Source organism: Corvus brachyrhynchos, unplaced genomic scaffold (assembly GCF_000691975.1).
Source record: "Corvus brachyrhynchos isolate BGI_N302 unplaced genomic scaffold, ASM69197v1 scaffold307, whole genome shotgun sequence".
In the NCBI taxonomy this organism is placed as follows: Eukaryota; Metazoa; Chordata; class Aves; order Passeriformes; family Corvidae; genus Corvus; species Corvus brachyrhynchos.
Genome location: NW_008239288.1, coordinates 1,436,418 through 1,456,445, shown reverse-complemented (window position 1 = coordinate 1,456,445; position 20,028 = coordinate 1,436,418). Strand labels below are relative to the sequence as shown.

Genomic DNA, 20,028 nt, shown 5'->3' with positions numbered 1-20,028 from the left:
GGAATGCCTGTGGCAGTGCCAGGAAGGGACTGGGAGCACAGCAGATGCCCAGAGAGCTACTCACTCTTCTCAGCAGCTGCCAGGATTTGTTTTATGAAACTGGATGTGTAACTGCAGCTCCAGGTGAAGTACAATACAGGGGAATGACAAACACCTCGACCTCCTAACATGGATATAAACCACCAGCCTCTCACATGTCATTCCAAGAAGGAAGGAAGGTTTGCCTTCGACAACCGCACCCCACAGACTGCCAGCCAAACCTCACTTTGTCTTGAGCCAGCTTGCAAGACAAGGCAAGCAGGAAGAGAGCCTACTGTGGGAACTCAGAGCCTCTTCTCTGTCCTTTGCTTAGATAGAGTGCAGCAACTCTTGCAAAACAATCCTGGTAGTCATTTCCTTAGATTCCCCCCAAATTGTGTAGCTTCTCAGGTACAGGTCTGTCTGTTAAGTGTACACTTGCTGCTTTGCTCCTTGGACAGAAGTACACACATGCTCAGGGCTGGGAAGTTGAATACAGCAGTTACTATTTTAATATATCTAAAATACTGGCTGCAAACCCACTGTACCACATGCTGGACTTCATTCCACATCCTTCCTGGCCCTGTGTGTATTGCTAAGCAAAAATCAACCCAGTCTCTTGTAGCATGTAGTCAAAAGCACAAACCAGGGAATCAGGAGGATGAAGAAAACCAGAAAGAAGAAAAAAACCTCACACAAAACGATGGAAGCAGCAGTTTGAGCAAGGACTTGGGAGAAAAGGCATACTTCCAGGAAAAAAATAAGCAATTTTTTTCCTTCTTCCCCACTATTTTACAATGCAACAAAGTAATGTAATTTTAAGCAACAATTCAAGGATGAAACATCATGGCATGCAAGTTATTTAAATAAGTCCTGCCTGAACATTTTCAGCATGTTTTCCAAAATTGCTGTATTTTCCTTTAAGGAATCAGGCAGTCCAAAGGTTCCAGGTTGTGCACAAAGTAATCACTTGGCATGAACAGCTCCTAGCCTGCGTACTGTGGCAGTGTTAGAACAGAATCACAGAATATCCTGAGCTGGAAGGGATCCACAAGGATCATCCAAGTCCAGCTCCTGGCCCTGCACAGGACAGCCCCAGGAATCCTACCCTGTGGTAATTTACATATTACTGTTATTACATATTACCCCACAGCATCAGCTTTCCCATGGACAGCCGCTATGGAATAATGGCTCATGGGCTCTTCAAAACATAAAAAGGGAGGAAGAACTTACTGTGGGAGATGTGTGAACCCTGACCTGCTGCTTATTAATGGATGGAGAGTTTAGTAATCAAAAGGCTCGAATGCAGTGTCTGCACAGAGGTGACAGGAACAGCCAGTCAGCTCCCTCTGATTTTACCCGCTTTAAGATCGCTGTGATAATGGCTGACTGTGTCCCTCTGTGCTGCCACTGGCAAGGCCACCAGACACCTGCTCATGGTCTCTTTTGCAGGGTGAAGAGACCACGCTGGGGCAAGTCCGGCACCGTAAATTATGAGGCAATTTGCATTGTAATTCACGCTGCCTTAAGAGAGGAAACCTATGCACATCCATTTCCTTTGACTTCTTCCCTTTCCGGGCAACTTTGCATCCCACCCCATCCACTAAAACGGTTTAGCTTCTCTTCTGGGAGAAGACAGACCTGGCATTATGAAGCTGTGCTCCACTATGCTCTGCTCTTGGCATGACATGGGACCAGTAGTCAAGGCTGAAGAATATTATCATACTCTTTAATTTTAATTATAACATCTGTTTGTAACATTAACCTCGTAGTCTCTTCTCCCCTTTGTGACAGCTAACTTGTGAAATTTTGAAAAGACTGAACAAGGCCAATAAAAATTTAATGGCAGTGGCAGCTTTATTCTCAGATCTAACAAATAAAAAAAACCTTATCCAAGTCTCAGATCTCAAGCAATAATCTAAAAGAACTAAGAAAAAGCTGAAGCTAAATAAATAAATAAATAAATAGAATATTCCCAGCCATGAAAAATATTCTCATTGATTCAGAACATAAACGAATTTTTATTTGGCTTAGGATAACAACTTTTCAAAATCTACACGGGGGAGCTATTTTCTAGAAAGCAGAATTTTAAAGTGGTTTTTTTGATTAGCTTTTGAAATAAGGAGCTTTTTCAGTCCCTAATTCTAGGAGATGAGTCAAACATGATAAATAAGGTTGAAGCTGGGCAGCATCTATGATCCAGTGATGATAATTTTATTTAATTTGGAAATACTCATGGGACTACACTCTATAGAAGGGGCTACAAAAAGCAGATCCACCCCAATTGTTTGATAGAATTCTCTGAAATTATTAATGTAATTGAAAGATAGAGCAGGATTTATGTTTTCAGACTGAAATAATGTTTCACAGGATAAAGTGGAGAGGGCTGCTCATGAATGCAGTGTCTTACTGTCTGATTTGAAATGAAAAACTCATCAGAGGATGTACTGAATGGCTTGGGGGAAGGCAAGCAGGATGAGAAGCCCACCCCTCCTCTTAAATACTTCTGCTGTTAAAATTTAGCCCAACACAGTGCTGACTAAAAAGTTGTCTTGTGACCTCTGAAATAAATGGATCATCTTAAGCTTTCTCCATATACAGCCTGTGCATTATGACAAACCAGGAACTGATGTAGATAAATAATGTGATCAAGCAGCAGGGAGACACATTGGCTCAGAAAGTTTTGGGTGAAGTTAGACTAATGCTGGCTCAGATTTGTTCTTTGGGCACCTTACTCTATCCCCACAAGCTCAGCTGGCATGTTCCAGTGAGCAAGTGGAGACAAAACTGAAAGAGAATGACCTAGGAACATGGATATAGGACACTTCTGCTTCTGCTCCACTGGCCACAGGCAGACTGGAAGAGCTCAAGAGCTCCGCCAGAAGAGTGATGAATCCCACATCTCAGTGGCTGCAAGTCCCATAGTTTTAAGATACTTAAAAGCCAAGTTTTACAACATGAAGTCCTGGAAGAGCTTCTCCCTCCATGTCTGCCCTCCCCTCCTGTTTTGGTCCCTGTAAATTACACATGATTTTGGTATGGTTTCACAATGAATTGATAAATTGTGCATAATTCCAACATCACCAGTTCTATATTGGGATAAAGCTGCTGAGGGCTGAGAGACTATGCTACCACACACCACAACATCCTTCCCTTGGTCCTACAGACCTCCCCAAGCATCTGCTAACACCCATTGCTGGACACAAAATATGGGAATACATGGATCTGTTGCTTGGTCAGCTCTAGATTCCTTACATCAGAAGCTCACAGTTGTAGCATAAAATTACTAACAAACCTTATTTCAACATCCTGAAGGCTATACTGCAACCAGCTCTCTGCTCCTGCCTCTCCGCTCCCATCTACTGTTTTGCTCTCACAAAGGCCTGGGAAACCTCTTTGATTCAGTGCGAGGTCAGGTTGGGCTAGTTACAGCCACCAGAGAAGATGGCAGTGGATGGAAAGGTGCAAGTGGCCACAGTGGTGTGTTCAGCTACTCCTGACACACTGAAAACAGCATGTCCGCCTGTGGCCACATCAGAGAGAAACTGGGGCACTTCAGGGACTGGCCAGTAAACAGCACAAAAGAGAGCTTTTTTACAAATCTAGGTATTGTGCAGGATTTTTTTCAACAAATAAACTTGAGGGGTTGCTAGGTACACTGCTGCTCACTGCATCCACATACATGTGAACAAGTTACCTTCCCTAGGCAGCACAGACAGGGGAGCCTATCTGATTCTGGCACACTACTCAGCTTCACTTATTTTCCTTCATAGTCTTGCTAGCTTAAATACAATATCCTCTGCTTAGATTCTCCCATCCTGAGCAAGGACCAGAGATAGAGGTGGCCCCATTTGAAAAGCAAAAGCTGAATGTCATTGTCATTTTAATTAATATCCTGCAGGGGCATGAAGAAAAGCAAATAAAAAACGATGAAAGAAAATAAAAATCAAAACAAAATTAGGTCAATCCTCTCTCCTGAGGGATCTTCTGCAGTCAACCCAAGGACCCTCTGCTCCCCACATCCTGCACTGCACCCTCCACTTTACTGTAGCCTGACATCCCACTTCCACCCTCCTGTCCTGGGGAGGCTGACAGGCAGCCTTGGAAGGGGCAGAAAGCAATCCTGTTGTACAACACCAGTAATCTGACACTGCCTTTAACGAGATTATCTTGCATCCCTCTGTCCTCCCTCCCCCAACACACACAAGAAACCCTTTTTAAGGCCAGTGCTGGTTTGTTTCTCTACCCTGGGAAGCTTATGCTACCGAATAATCTGCACTTTTTTCCTCCCCCAGTGTTATTTCTGTCTCTGGGTGTTTCTCATTTTCCTCATCTGATGTTTTTCCCTCCTGGCATTAATAACGTCGTGGAGAATGATTTCAGACGCCAGCATAAGCGTGTGTTTCAGAGATGCAGCTTTGGACAGAAAAGGTTGGCTCTGCGAGACAGGGAGATGGAGAGGACATTTCCTGAGGTCTCGCTCACCACCAGGGACCACGGGGTGAGCGTGTGGATCCCCTGTGGAGCCATCAGGTTTCCCATCCCATGAATGTTAACAGGCACTTAATTGTGGTGATGGGCAGAAGGGAAGAGGTGAAAAGGCAGGCAGCTAAATACAGTTAACAGCAAAAGCGTTGTTTAAGGAGGTGGCACACATGATGTGGCTCAGACAACAGTGTCAGATGTGTGCAGGGAAAGACAGGCAAGAAATACAACCCCGAGAGAGCCTTAAGAAAACTGCAGGATGAGAACAAGGAAGTGAAGCCTCGTATGGAGAAAGCCCCTAGTAGTACTGGAGGGATGAAGATGGGAAGGAGACTAGTTATGGTTTACAAGGTAATTACATGTCTCTTAAACAGTAACATTGCTTTTCCAAGAATCCTACTGGGGATTTCCAGGCTGCATGTTCATGGCTGGAGCTGAGGGCTCAGGAGCCGCATGCTGTTGGGGTGAAAGCTCAGCACTGAGCTGCAGGCTGGTCTCAAGCATCTAGGTTATCCCAGCCCAAGCTTTGCAGCTTTACTGCAAAACCCTGCCTAGATTACCTGTCACTGCTGGCAAGCTGCCTCCCACGGTTTGCAGATCCTTGCTGGTACAACCAGGATGGGTGGTTGGGTTTTCTTTGGTTTCTGTTTTGATTTTTTTTTTCCTGATTCTTTCACAAGGAATGTGAGAAGACTCATGTATTCTTCCAGACACACATAGTATAGAGGGAAAGGTCAGTTGGGTTATGTCTTAACAGTACAGTGAGTGGCTTGTCAGACCAAATAACACAGAATTAAAAAACTTCTACCTGCAGCCCTGGATGGATCAGCTAATTTAAGGACTTCTGGGAAGAAGAGTTTGGATGCTAAAGGAAAGGAGACAACATTTGAGAAAGACTCCAACTTAACTTGTCTGTAGAGACAGCTCCTAAACCTGCTACCATTCCAAACCCACAGAAACCTGCTAAAGTGTTGAGTTCTAATTTTCACAGCATGAACAAGTACAACTCTGCAGTCAACAGGAAAAACTTCTGTGGATACAAAGGCTCTAAGCTTTTAATCTTACACTCACATGTTGTTCCTCATATTTTTATACATACCTGAGCCTCTTTTTAATCGTCTTCTTGCAAGTTTGATTTGATCCTGAAGAATCTGGACCCAGTCCCTAGGACCAGGAAGTTTATCCACATGGTTAGCAGTGCAGTATTTTTCTGTAAAGACTGAAATAAAAAGACACCACCTTTTTGAAACTTGCCACCAGAATGAAGAAAAGGAGACTGGAGAGAATTATAATCAAAATATATGAAATTACTGACTGATTAAAAAGAATTTTAATGGCCAAACGTAGGGTTGTGAGAATAAAGTGTTTCATGAGTTCATCATTCAGAAGTCATTTGGCTGCATAAATATCACAGTAATGTCATTGTTACTACATATAAAAGCCTGTCCCAAAGAAACATTCTATACATGATGTCTTAATGAATTTCACACAAAATGATCACAGAAAAATAATCGTGTACTTTGAACTGAATCTCAGATGTGGCAGGCACTTGAAAATGCTGCCTTCCATATGGCACAGGTAGAGAGCTGAAGATCTGGTCATTTGGTGGCCTCTTGGCCAGATTCCCAAGGCTGCAGGCAAAGTGATGAAAGAGTAAAATCCTACCACTGTGGAAATCTCCACAGTTCTTATACTGCCAAACCAGATGGAATAGAATTTTTATAAAGCTACTACAAGAAAAAATAAAAAGCACCGTTATCGAGAAAAAAAGAAATATCCTACAGGTCCAATTTTGTATTTTATAAAAAAGGTACAGAGAGGTTCAACATTATCTTTAAATCCATATTTACAGCAAACCTAACAGTGTTATACCAAAAATACAGAATTATAAATTGAGTGAAACTGATGCAATTGATTTTCATCATGCAACTGAGAGGTGTGCAAAAAATAAACAAGAGCTGAAATAGAAAAAATATTCTTGCTATTGTAAACTTGGTCAGAGATCTCAGAGCCCAGTGTCCTATTATGACTGGCAAACAAAGAGAGAAAGCTAGTCTTAGCTCAAGGGATTTGTAATCCTTGAGAATAAATATCACATAAATGGGACGGGGAAACACGCAACAAAAAAAAGACAATTTCAGTATTTTTATACACGGACTTTTGAAGCAGCACTACCTGCTAAGTATAAGGGAACCAAAAGTAATCCCCCCCTCTGAACTCCTTCCATGTTAACAGCTTCACAAAACCATGGAAAGGCAGGCATCAGCAACACTTTCCAGTGCAGTCTGATCTGCAAGGACATCAGACCAGCTTAGGGCTGCCCAGAGAAGTCAATACATCCCCACACATTCAGAGTGTCTGATTTGCAACAAACATTGTCTTTCTGAAGGTAGAAATAGTCTTTCCCTTTGGAATCCATATGGTACCTGACACAACAGGAACCTGATAATGACTTGTGACTCCTACTTACTTACTCCTACAACTGCTTAATGTGTGATTAGAGAAATAACAACGTGGACAAAAAGGAATGGGAATGAAACAGCAAGGAGGCAGGAGAATTGGGACCTGCCCTTTCTAGTCCACCCAAGATGTATGGTATTAACAAACCCTCTATCACAGAAACATAGACTGGTTTGAATTTAAAGGGGACTTTAAGATCATCTAGTCCAACCCCACTGCCATGAATAGGGACATCTTGCACTTCATCAGACTGCTCAAAGCCCTGTCCAAGCTTATCTTAAACACCTCCAGGCATGGAGAACCCACAGCTTCTCTGAGCAAACTGTTCCAATGTCTGATTACCATCATCATCCAAAAAAAAAAAGTCTTCCTAATGGCCAATCTAAATGTACCCTCTTTCAGTTTAAAACCACTGCCTCCTTGTCCTGTCACTACAGGCTTTGGTAAAATATCCATCCTCATCTTTCTTACAAGCCCCCTTTATATATTAAAAGGCCAAAGTAAGGTCTCCTTAGAGCCTTCTTTTCTTGAGGCTGAACCACCTCAAATCTCTCAGCCTGTCTTCATAGCAGAGGTGCTCCAGCCCTCTGACCATCCTGGTGGCCTCCTCTGGAATTGCTCTAACAGATCCATGTCCTTTCTGCGCTGGGGACCCCACAGCTGGATGCAGTGCTGTATGTGGGGTCTCATCAGAGCAGAGTAGAGGGGCAGAATCAAGCCCACAGTTCTTGTGATGCCACCTGGGACACAGTTGACTTTCTGAGCTGTGACATTGCTGGCTCCTATCTAATTTTTTGCCTATCAGTACTGCCAAGTCCTTCTCTGCAGGGCTGCTCTCAATCCCTGCATCCACCACTCTATACTGATAGTGGGGATTGCCCTGACCCAGATGCAGGACCTTGCAGTTGGTCTAGTTAAACATCAGGAGGTTCACATGGACCCATTCCTTCAGCCTGCCAAGGTTCTGGATGGCATCCCTTCCCTCCTGTCAACCAACCACACCACTCAGCCTGGTGTCATCTGCAAACTTGCTGAGGGTGCCCTAGAAACCAGTGCCTGTGTCAGTGATGAAAATATTAAATCATATTGGTCCCACTATGGATCCCTGAGGGACACATCACACTTATATCTGAACACAGCTCATTGATTTCTGCAGGGAAGGATTTCACTGGCTGAATTTCTAGTCAAGAACACAAAGGAAAAATAACTGTTTCTGACTAGTTTTATTTTTTCATCTTTTTTTTTTTTTTTTCCCAGTTCTGAGTGAAAGACTCACAAGAGAAGCTGATTGCCCAGGAGAAACACTGCAACTGATTCAACAAGTGCCACTGAATACCCCAAGTCAAAAGAGAGAATTGCTCCCTGGCTAATCATTCTGTTGCAGAAGCATTAAATTACTTGTAAGGACAGCAGTGAAAATGTTTTCAGACAGGAAGAGTGACTTTCAAGCAAACAGTTTTTCCTTTAAATTCTCTGCCCGTTTTTGTCATGAATGTAGCCTTTTGTATCTCTGTCATGGAAAAGGACTAAAAGTGCCACTAAAGGATATCTGGGCACGTGGTAGAGGAATGTCCTAGTGATAATAGTGCAAACAACATGATGTTGTTCTTGCAGAGATTTCATACTGGCTCAGTTATTTCTTGGAATAAATGAAACCACAGTGTCTGATAGCCCAGCTCCTTGGAGGGAAGAAGGGTGCTATTGGAGCCAGACTGAATAAAGATCCACAGGACGTCAGACCTTGCCATCTTATTCCATCACAGCTTTTAGGGACAAGCTTCCTTATCAGGGATCAGGCACTAGCATCTGGGCAATACTGGAAATGCCAATGAAGATCAGTTATGGCAGTGGTACCTAGTAGTACCATCCCAGATGAAATTTTTCTGTTGAAACTACAAGTTCCCCCTTTCTTCTCCTAAACTCAAGAGAAGAGGTTAAGCCAAGCCTCAGAATTTGCTCCACTAATACAATCTTAGCTACTGAGATACATTGCTCTCTGCAGTGGGTACCAGCTGCTATTTTAGTAGTGCTGTTGCATCTACTGTGAAACATTTCTTTTATCAGGTGCTGTTCAAATTAGAGTGGGTTTTTTGAAGTCATTTTGAACTCCTCTTTCTTTCATTTAGCTTATTTATTAAAGCTTTTTATGGAACAATGAGATACAGATAGAGAGAATTCAGACTCAAATTTTTGCAGATTACTGAGCTCAAGAAAAGAAGGTACAAAACAGTGCTTGTGATTTAAACCTAAATACAAGCATAACTGTAAGAAAGTCTGTCAGCTGCTCTGTAAGATATATTAGGACTATGATGTAGGCACAACATACACTTTGTTGCAGAACTGCACACTTGAGAGGGTCCTCTGAAGGCCTCCAAGCCCAGCCTGCTGCTCAAAGTAGATCTTAATGCTCTGGATTGTGACCAGTCACATTTTGAATATTTCCAGGGATGGAGATCATGCAGCTCCTCTAAGCCCCTATTGTATTGCTCAACCACCCTTATACTGAAAATGCTTCTCCTTATATCAAATTGCAATCTTCCGCATGTTCAATGCCTCTTGTGCCTCTGGGAAGATTCTGACTGTATTTCTCCAGATCATCCCATTAGGTAGTTGTGAACAGCAGTAAGGTTTCTCCTGAATCATCTTCTCTCCAGTTCTCTCAGCCTCCCCTCGTCTGGTACTGAAGCAGGGAAGTGCTGAAGTCGTAAGTCTTGGTGGCCCCTCCACTGGACTCAAGCCAGTTTGTCAATGCCTTTCTTTTATGGGGAGAGGGGTCCAAAAGTTGGAACAGAGGTGGTTGCAGAAGATTCTCCTGCCTCCTTTTGCTGCCAATGGACTTAGAGAAGTTCTTCTCATTGCCATGTGTCTCCTAAGTTAGCAATCTGCACCTGAGAACGAGTCACAGCCTCTAAAATAAGCTCCACTCTTAGAGCTTATTTTTGGCCTGTCTTTTGGTAATGTGGGTATTGTCCCTACAATATCAGATTTCAAAATAGAATCCAGTCCAGAATCTCTGGCCTAATACCAGCTCTTTATATGTTGTTGTCACAGAGTTTGAAGGTACATGTGTTCTTCTGGAAGCTAGAAAGCACTGATTGCTAGGAAAAATCACCCAGCAAAAGGTGCTCGCACCACAAAATTTGCTCCCCCAAGAGAAGGATCACCGTACTTATGGACATCAAACTCATCTCATGTCAGTAATATCTTCCTCAATCTCTCCCCAATCCAGCCACCAACTACTGAATAATTTACAGGGCAGACGCAGTCAGATACAGTACAAGACTCAGAACTTTGATTGAAGGGTATCAGTTACACTGTCATTATGTTTTCAAGATTTCTTTGCATCTCTGATATCTGGGGGGAAAAAAAATTATCTTATACGAACATTGAGTTTCTAACCTTAGAGCCTGACTTCAGAAACCAGGATCACTGGCTTAAAATTAACACAAGCTGTCCCCGTAGAAGCTATTTTTAACAAGTGAATGAAAGGGAATAAAAATAAGACTGCATATTTTAATAGACCTAACACACGTCAGAAATTCTAATCCCCTTGCACTCTTCTTAGCAGAGCATATGTTCTAATTACACATACGAAAAAAAGCAGAAAATATACCTTTTATTGCACCCACAATATTTTGGTCTAGTCCTTTCCGGTTGTCATTGAGTCCTCTTTTCCTTTTGCCATTTGGTAATGAGTTAGCCAAAGTCTTGTCATCAAAAAATGCACAGACCAGCTTCCTAAAGAGCAGACTTCCTGAGCGAGTGTAGTTTGATAGTATAGAGTCCAGCTGAGATTTCGGCATGAAGACGTCAAATCCTTCTGCAAGTTGCACTTCTGGCTACCAAAAGAATACAATACAAATGTTTTAATTAAATGAGCATTCAAAGACATTATTTTACTTCAATCATGCATCTGGCGAGACTTTACAATCACTTCATCAAACCATGAATATTTTCCCAGCTATTCAGGACCACAGCAGCCTAATTCATTGAAATCAAACCCCGTCAGTGAATAAGCACCTTAAAAGGCAAATCAAACAATCACACTCCTTGTCTAGCGTCTGTAAAAGTTAACAATTACTGACATAATTTCTAGGCATACAGCTAACAAAAAGACAAGAGATACCTTTCAGTGTTGGGTAACAACAACAAAGCAGAGGATCATCCCAGAGCAGTGCTCCTAAGTGATGCTTTTTGGACATTTAGCTAACCATTTAATGGACTTGTTTCACTGCCAAATGCTGTGAACGAGTGTGCTGTGGGGCAGCCAGGCACTTCCAAGGAGCACAAATGCAGGGACACTGGCCGATTCCATGTGGCTTCCCAAGAGGGCTTCCAGTGAAGATATGGCCCATATGAGTATAAGTAGACCATGAGTCCGAGGTTGCCCCTGGAGCCAGCACTTGCTGCGTATCCATTTGTCCCTCATTCCCAAAATGCATGTTTAGAAGAGGATGATGTTAGACACAGCTTATTTCAGCACAAAAATCCTCAACAGTGAATCACAGGGATTTAAGTGACTGCCAGAAAGTGAAATGGAGGGGAAGAAGAGAAAAGAAAATCATGCTGAATTTCACAAGAGTCTTCTCTCAAGTACACTGAGGGCCAAAGCAGACAAAGGCCTTTGAGGAAGTCCCCTTACCAAGAGTCTTTTTGCTGCCCCTGTCTGTACATATCAGAAATTACATGAACAGTATTTGCAGAAATTTCTTCTGTGAGTATCACATAATGCATATGGTAAGACTTCTTCATGGAACAATTATATATCTAGAATGAAGACATGTTGTGAATAAACTAAAATTTTAAAAATATTGTTAAAAGTCGGCAAGGAGGTAAAAGAATCGGTGGTCATGATGTAAGGAAATAAGCCAACATTAAAGCCTTGCTTCTAAGAACCTGCCCTTTTTTTTCCCCCACATGAAATATATCCACCAATGATGGTGCATTTTCAAAGATGTTTACAAAGCAAGAGCAAATGCCATCTCCCATCATATCACCTGTGAACATCTTGAGTCTAGACAGAAGAAAGGGCTGCCAGTCTCGGAACAATTTGGCTGTGTAATTCTTTTCCCATGAATTTCTAAAAATCAGTATCAAGAGTGTTGCTGCAAGTAGAGTATTTCCAAAGCTTGTATTGTCATAGGATGTGGATGTGTACTGTGTGATACTTAAGACTAAAATGCTTTGGGAAGCTGGGATGAAGAATCTTAAAATATGCAAATAACAACAACAACAAAAATAATCTAAGAAGCGTGTAGTTTCTCAGCTTGTTCTAGATGAAAAATTGTTTTTTACCTCAAGAACTTTCAAAATGCTGGATCCAACAAAACAGTCAGCTACTGACATTTGTCAGAATTCGGATGTAGGTGGGTTTTTAATATGTTACTTCTAAACTTCTGGTGACAGGCAAGATTTTCAAAAGTAAATAAATGCAGGCCAAGTTCACAACTTGGGAAAAATTCTACTTCACGTAAATTAAAAGCCAGAATGCAGCTGACATGGTTATGAAGGATAACTGCCCTATTCTGTTACTTAGGTCTTGTGACAGGCATCTAAGATGACCTCAATGATACAGACACCCAGGCCAGAGAAATTATAGAACCATATGAATGTTTAGGCTGGAAAAAGCCTTCAAGATCATTGAGTCCAGCCATTAACCCATCACTGCCAAGCCCACCACTAAACCATGTCCCCAAGTGCCACATCTACATATCTTTTAAATACCTCCAGGGATGGTGACTGCCACTGCTTCCCTGGACAGCCTGTCCCAGTGCTTGACAACCCTTTTGGGGAAAAAATTTTTCCTAATATCCAAAATAAACCTTCCCTGGTGCAACTTGAGGTCATTTCCTCTTGTCATATCACTTATTAGTTGGGAGAAGAGACCGACCCCCGCCTGGCTACACCCTCCTGTCAGGGAGCTGCAGAGAGTGATAAGGTTCCCCCTGAGCCTCCTTTTCTCCAGGATAAACACCCCAGCTCCATTGCCCTTCTCTGGACATGCTCCAGCACCTCAATGTCTCTTGTAGTGAGGAGCCCAAAACTGACCCCAGGATTTGAGGAGAGGCCTCACCAGCGCAGAGTACAGGTGAGGCCTCTCCAGTCACTGCCCTGGTTCTGCTGGCCACACTTATTGCTGGTACCCTCACCAAAAGCCAGTTATTCCTGTGGTACCTTTTCTGACACCTCCTACTTAAAAACCAAAATGCCAGAAGGATCATGAGGCCCTGCTTTCACCTTCTGTATTTGTACTGAAAAAACCAAGATCAAGTGAGTATTTTCTCTCCTGCTCTGTGGGTGGTTTCCCTCTTCCCTGGTCCTACCATAGGACACTTGCATTACACTTTGGCAGGTGCACCAACCACCCTACAATACGGCTGCAGAATACATTTCAAACCTTACCATTGCTCTGGTGTGGAAGAGTCAGTATTATTTTTGTTTTGACTATTTTATTCTTAAGATAGGGATCAATTTGTTTACCAGTGAAACAATTTGAAGGCAAAATTATGATTTATTCTTGCTTTCCTTTAGTAGTTAGCTATTCTTTAATCAAAGACAATCAGTAACCATTTGAACTTTATGATCACTTTGAATGTGATTTCTCAAAGAAAAAGCACTTCTTAATAGATAATGATCATGGCAAAAGGAACTGGTGGGTAAACTATTTGTGAACAACAAAATAGGAAAGACCTGAATGCTAAAGGTTTTTGCTGTGCTAAAATTAACAGGCAGTGAATTAGATTTAATCCTAGATATTTTAGTAGGTTGTAGTATGTAGATTAAAAATGATTAGGTTATAAATGAAATATTACAACAGTAAAACAAACAGAAGTTCAACTAAGAGTTGTAATCAGATCATTACATTTAAAAAGTAGATTCTCTGATCCATGGACAAGATTCAGGGTTTGTCTCACAAAGACATTTTCCATCTCTGTAAGTAGCAGTATTTCATCTCAGCAGGTCTGAATTAATTGCACTGGTTTTGGCAGACCCAGTTTTATACCCATTAAACTTGGAATTTTCTTAAAGTTCAATAAATGTTGGTAAAATAGCAGTGGCATCAGGGGTGACGTATGACACAGCACACACTACAGACAACCTGTAGAATATTCTCCATGGAACACTCATTTATGGTGCTTTGTAAAATGTCTTTCAGGTTTTTTCAGGCACACAGACATGGTGGTTGTGAGCACACCAGAGACGCTTATAAAAAAGTAGAAAAGATAATACTGCCATTTGTTCTCAAAGAAATGACTTTCTTAAGCCTTAAGCCTTCTCAAAATGTTTAAGGTCACATTTTATTTTTGCATTAAATAGATCTGTTTTCAGAACTCAAATGTTTTCTTTCCAAAGACAAAACAAAATAAATTTGTTTGTCTCGGGGTTCTGGCTCTGTAAATTTAGTCAAACAACTGTTGTGGCAAGCAGGGGCTCAAGCACGGGAGGACAAATGAAGACCTGATTTATGAGCCACATGTTTTCTCTTCTTTTTTTCCTTAGGTCAAACTGGCAACTACAAAGAATCGTGTCCAGCGATGGAACACATTCACAAAGCCAAATTAAATTCCATTGCAAGCACAAAACTGTTTTCAAAACTGTGTTCCAAGCTGACAAGAGTGCCACAAGCAAAGAAAAATTATAAGCACAAATTGCATTCTGGAGATAAATTACCAGTCCTCCCCAAACCTTTACCTCAAACATTATTAAGCTCAGCACTACAAAAGGAAACCCTCTGAAAAAAAGCATCATGCTAGTTACTCTGTATCACTACACTGACTCTGTGGCATGAGACTGCACCCTAATTAGTGGTGTGGCTTGCATCTCTGCAACTGAATTATCCTGACTGCTCTTTTTTATTATTAGTTCTCTCTTCCAGAAGGGTAGAATATTATCTGCTGCATTGTTTTCATTTACGCTTATTGATACTGAATTTAATTATGTTTTTCTAGCTCATAGTACTTAGGAAATTGGAAAGAGCCTGCTCAAAATTAAAAATATATTAGAGGAATTAATGAACAGTTTACTTGTCGGTGAGCTGGTTTGGATGACATCAATTTGGCCATTAAATAAAGCCAATCATCCACCAGGTACACGAAATTTCTATCAGTGTGTACATGAGTCAAGAAAACATGCTTACTGCAATTTTCTATAGGAAAAGTGCCATTTTTAGAGCGGCAGATCTTGGCCTCTTTAGTCACACTGACATCATTGACAGTGCTGAGGCCCTACTCCAGCACCCACAGAAATCAAGACCAAGTGACCCAATTCAGCAAAGACTGAATATGAATTTTCTAGAGGTGAGGAGTTCCCCAAAGCCAGTGGGACCAGACAGGCAGGAAAGAACATAAATACTCCTTGGCAGGATAAAGACACGTGTGGGCTACATGGGCTCATCAGCAATGATGGGGCTGTTCATGGCTCCTCACCTCAACTGTGGCTCTTGCCACTGGGAGACACAAAGAACAAGTTTCCACTAAAAGGTCAAAAAACAGGAGCCTTGAACTCAAGGGGAAACTTCATGCTTGTGAAAGTTGGAAAAACACCAAAACCCCCCAAAATCTGTAACAAGCACTCCACACATCTAACCCTAACATCTCCATCCACTCCTACCCAGGATCTGCTTGTTTATTCTAACAAAAATTGGGAAGATGCATCAATGTGACTTGACTACTGATTCCCCTGAATGAGTCAGTATTTCAAAATCTTGCAATCCTGCATATTAAAATTTTAACTTACATCGGATGAAGCTGATTCAAGGATAATTCCAAACCCTGAAACAGGGGTTTCTGGTTTCAGGGGGGGTTCAATTGCTTGCAGACTCGATCGTTCTGAGTTTGCTGACAGTCTCTTCTCGTTCTCTGCAGAGCTGGGTTTCTTATTCATGGTAACTGCTTCAACAGCTTTGAGGGGCAGTTTTCTCTTTTTATTTCTCTTTCTTGATATTGTTGACTTCTGTGCACAAATCAGAGGAACAGGAGGCTGCTGTCTGTTTTGAGTCCCAACTGAATGAAAGAAATTAATGCATTAATTTTATAGACAAAAGTCCATGAATAACCACACAGATGCACCAATAAATTACTGACACACTGAACTTATATTCTAGATAAGTGATGTGATTTTCAGGGCTGCTGCTGCCTGGGAAACAAATAAGTTTTATCACCTTTGCATAATTTTCCTATCACTACAATGGGGATAATGACAGTGAGCTCTGCTGTGCGGCTTTTCAAGTCACACTGATGAACAGTATTTTAGGAAAATTAGGAATACATGGTTCTTTTTCCTAGTGACCACTGGATGGTTGGTGACATGAAGCACTTAAGTGATGATTAATTTGTCTGCCCTCTGAATGACTGAGAATCTCACTGTCATTGAGGATCTCTTCCTGATAAAGTAAGATAATACAAGCGCTAATGCAATGACAGTTATCTTTATGACTGTGGTCTCCAAGTTAATTAGCTAAGCAAGAACATTTCAAGTACCATTATGTCAAGAATGAGTGAAAACACTATTCAATAGTTTAATTTCTAGGGGAAAAAAGTAACCCAAAGTTGCATCAGATTGTTTTGCTCATACACAAAAACTGACATGTATTACCTTTGAAATGTGAGAAACTGTATTTTATATTTATCAGTGTTTTGCATTTTCCAATATCCACAATCATTGGTATAAATTAAGGCACTAATCCTGAACTTGCATCAATATGAGCAAGCCCTCCAGAAGAATGCTATCAAGATACAATTATATGTGTGGATAAATCACTAAGATCAAGGTCAAAACAAACAAACAAAAAGCCAGAAGTGCTATACATGCAGATCAAACTCATTCAAGACATGAGTGAGCTACAAAAAGTCCTCACCTACAAAGCTTGAGGAAGAAAATAAACCTTAGAATATTGTTTATTAAAAGATTTCTGGAATATTTCATTTCTGGCAAGGATTTACAAGACTGTGATGTGTAATTTGTAAGTACAACAGTAGGGTGTTTTAATACTAAAATAAGTTATTACACTTTCACTTACAAGTTTGCATTTTAGTTTTTTTCTTTTAGCAACAAAAATGCCAAACGATTTTTTTTCTCTGCAAGACCATAATTTCAGAAGATATGAAGTATTCCAAGTGAACCAAGAGATTCCCAAATTAACAAGGTACTTACTCTGTAGATACATAATAAATAAGAAATGTTCCTGCTACTGAGGAGTCAGCTCTTTTGGCATACACCCTGGTTTTTTAGCTCTCACTCACAAGCCATTTTTCAATCACCCATGTAACTTCAATGAAATTGGTGTGACTGCATAAAGAATCCCATGTACCAGTAAAGATTGTAAAAAAAAGTTTTTGTTCTTCTTTGTAAATTGATGGCTTCTAGAAAAGCATTTTTATGTGTGTCAACTGATACTACAAAACCTGTCTGATCCTTCCCATCACTCACTCAAACATTAAACGCCATGGAGAAGAGGAGTTTAGTCAGCCCTTTACTTCATCCATATTTCAGTTAATTACTCAACACTCTCTTTTCTTACAGAAGTCTTATCTAGCCTCTCCAAGAGAGAAACCTCCATGGCTCCAGTCCCCATCACTCATACTGGATGGGCAAGTCAACTGACAAAATCTCCAATATCTCTATCTCCTTATTAGCATTAACACTAATTTTTAGGTAGCACAGAGGCTGCAGGTTCACATCAGCCTATGATGACTTAACTCTACCTGCCACATTCTCATTATGTTGCTGGCTTAACTGGTCCTCTGGCTCTGCACTGTTCTCTTTCAGCTCCCAACCTAGCATAAAACTAGACTGTTCCCCAGTGAACAGATTATTGCTGGTATACACACTGAAAGCTGGTACTTCCCAGCCAGAAGAAGGGTGGAGGCCACAACATGCAGTGGCTAGCTCAGCTGAGACTACCACAGAGCTGAAAGAGGTTTGAACGAAAAGCTATTAGGTAACTTTCAGTCACCTTCAAATTTTATTTTTCTTACCCCCAAGATTAGTGAACTGGTAAGCAGAACACGGGTAAAGTAGCACTTGGCACCCCTGAATCAATGCACTGTGGAAACAAACTGCACACGGTTATGGCATATTGACCTGCCCACTCAGCTCTCATTATGTATCTGATCACATTAATTTTCTTTCAATATAACCTTAAAAGGCTACAAGATAAAATCCCATGTTACAGGTAAGGATCTGAGAAGTAAAAGTTGCATTTCCAAGAAACCTGTGAAAATTTGACTTTGAATGTCAGGAGAGCAGGAAACAATCCAAGTTTTTCTGAGTGCCCACACAGACTTTGATTTCCTAGACCATTCCCTAACAGGAAGATCACAGAATCAAAGAACAGTTTGGGTTCGGAAGGGACCTCCAAAGACCATCTTGTCCAACACCCCTGCAGTAAGCTGGGCCATCTTCAACTCAATGCTCGTCATAACCACGCATGTATGGGACTGGTCACAGTACCTGCTTGAATCTGCATCAATTTTCGCATGGTCTTGAGCTCTTGAAGAATCGCCTGCAGGGTTGACTGGCAATTACATGTACAGCAGTTTGGTCCAACTGATGAATTCGCCATTGGGATTTCTCCTGAAAAAGAGAGGAATGAAATGGGGGCTTGAACCCACACAAAATCACCCAAACAACAATTAGCAGGTGTCTGAAACTATGATCAATATATCAGATTGCAAAATTAGATCAAAAGCATGAAAGCAAATAATTTTCAACATGATTCCTTTTAAGAGGAAGGGACCACTAGTTTTTATTCAATTACTAATACGTGCAATTGTATTGAGTTGGGATGCAATGTTACATGGGCTGGAGAAGACTGTTCAGAGTGTGAATATAATGCACTCCTCACAGCAGGGCTCTCTATTGTCAGGCTGGTTCATCTTGAATAACAAAAGCACCAAACCTCATTACAAACATACTCATTTTATCACACACACAAAAAAGCCCATCTCCTGGAACAGTCTTACAAAGAATGAAGACAGTCTGTGCAATAAAGGTTTGTACTGTACATAAAATGAGGGTCTAGGAATTTTTAAACTCCGTGAATGTTGCATGTGATTCTTTACCATGTGAAGAATTGAGAATGAAAATAAAATACCCTAGTTGGAGGAAAAAAAATAGACCAGGCCAGAAAAGAACCACCAGCAAGGAAAGCTTTCAAATCTGCTCTTCTGCATGCTAGGGTGGGATTGTTTTCTGTGATGTTTTCCATCACTGTGACCTACAAGACAGGCTTTCCATGGTTTCCCTTTGAAAATTAATATAGTAGTTCAAGAGATTCCTTTCCTCTAGTAATTCTTACTAGTGCTTAACTGAACTTACATGGTTCTAGCTCTAGCCCTCAGCAGTGCTTTTATTACTGCCTTACTTTCCAAAAGTTTTGCATTTTTTGTGCTAAATTAGAATTTAATTGTTCTAAATTGAATTTTGTTCCGAATTGTTCTGAATCAGACTGTAAGAGCTGAGGGATTTCAAACTTTGCCTGGACAGCTGTATCCTGCACTTTAGTTTAAGACAGCTGTATCCCTAGTTCTAATGCTGCAAATAAAAATTTCAAAATTCAACCAAATACCTAACAGCACCCGGTTGAAACTGAGGCTAGATGGGGATGCACCTCCCGTCCTTTCCAAATGTGCTTACAGTCATTTAAACGGATGGCTATTTTACTGCTCATCAAAGAATGCAAGAGGAGGGATGATCATTTTATCAAGATAGGTACAAATGCACCCAGCAAAAATCACCTCACTTTGTGTTACATGTGGACTTCAGACAGTGTATTTCCCTTTTAGATTTCAGACAGTGTATTTCCCTTTTTCTTCCATAGCCCGACACTTACCAGGTGGCCTTTAATCATTACCTAGCTAAAGTGAACACAAGCAATTCATTTAATCTCCACTTATAAATCTTCCCATTTTTCATTATTAATTCTGCATTCCTCTGATGCCGAACCAGGTTATTACTATCTTTTTGGGTTTGGTTGTGTTTTTTCATCAGAGATCCCTGATGTCAGACCCACACAGGTCCCTTGACCTTAATCCTCATTTGAAATAGCTGAAAATCTGGCCACCA

At 41.1% G+C, this 20,028-nt stretch overlaps 1 protein-coding gene across 5 annotated transcripts in view; it reads right to left on the bottom strand.

Annotated features, from left to right (window-relative positions):
- Positions 1 to 20,028, bottom strand: part of BEND7 (BEN domain containing 7) — a 46,711-nt gene that overhangs the window by 9,462 nt on the left and 17,221 nt on the right. For 4 of the 5 annotated variants that reach the window (XM_008638369.2, XM_017740397.1, XM_017740398.1 and 1 more), the window contains 4 exons: positions 18,415 to 18,537; positions 15,700 to 15,965; positions 10,577 to 10,802; positions 5,603 to 5,722 (listed from right to left, as the gene is read on the bottom strand). In XM_008638369.2, the coding sequence (XP_008636591.1) occupies positions 5,603 to 5,722; positions 10,577 to 10,802; positions 15,700 to 15,965; positions 18,415 to 18,537 (735 nt within the window). Of the gene's footprint in view, positions 1 to 5,063; positions 5,369 to 5,602; positions 5,723 to 10,576; positions 10,803 to 15,699; positions 15,966 to 18,414; positions 18,538 to 20,028 lie in introns of all 5 variants that reach the window. The other variant, XR_001863990.1, reaches the window with a different exon arrangement.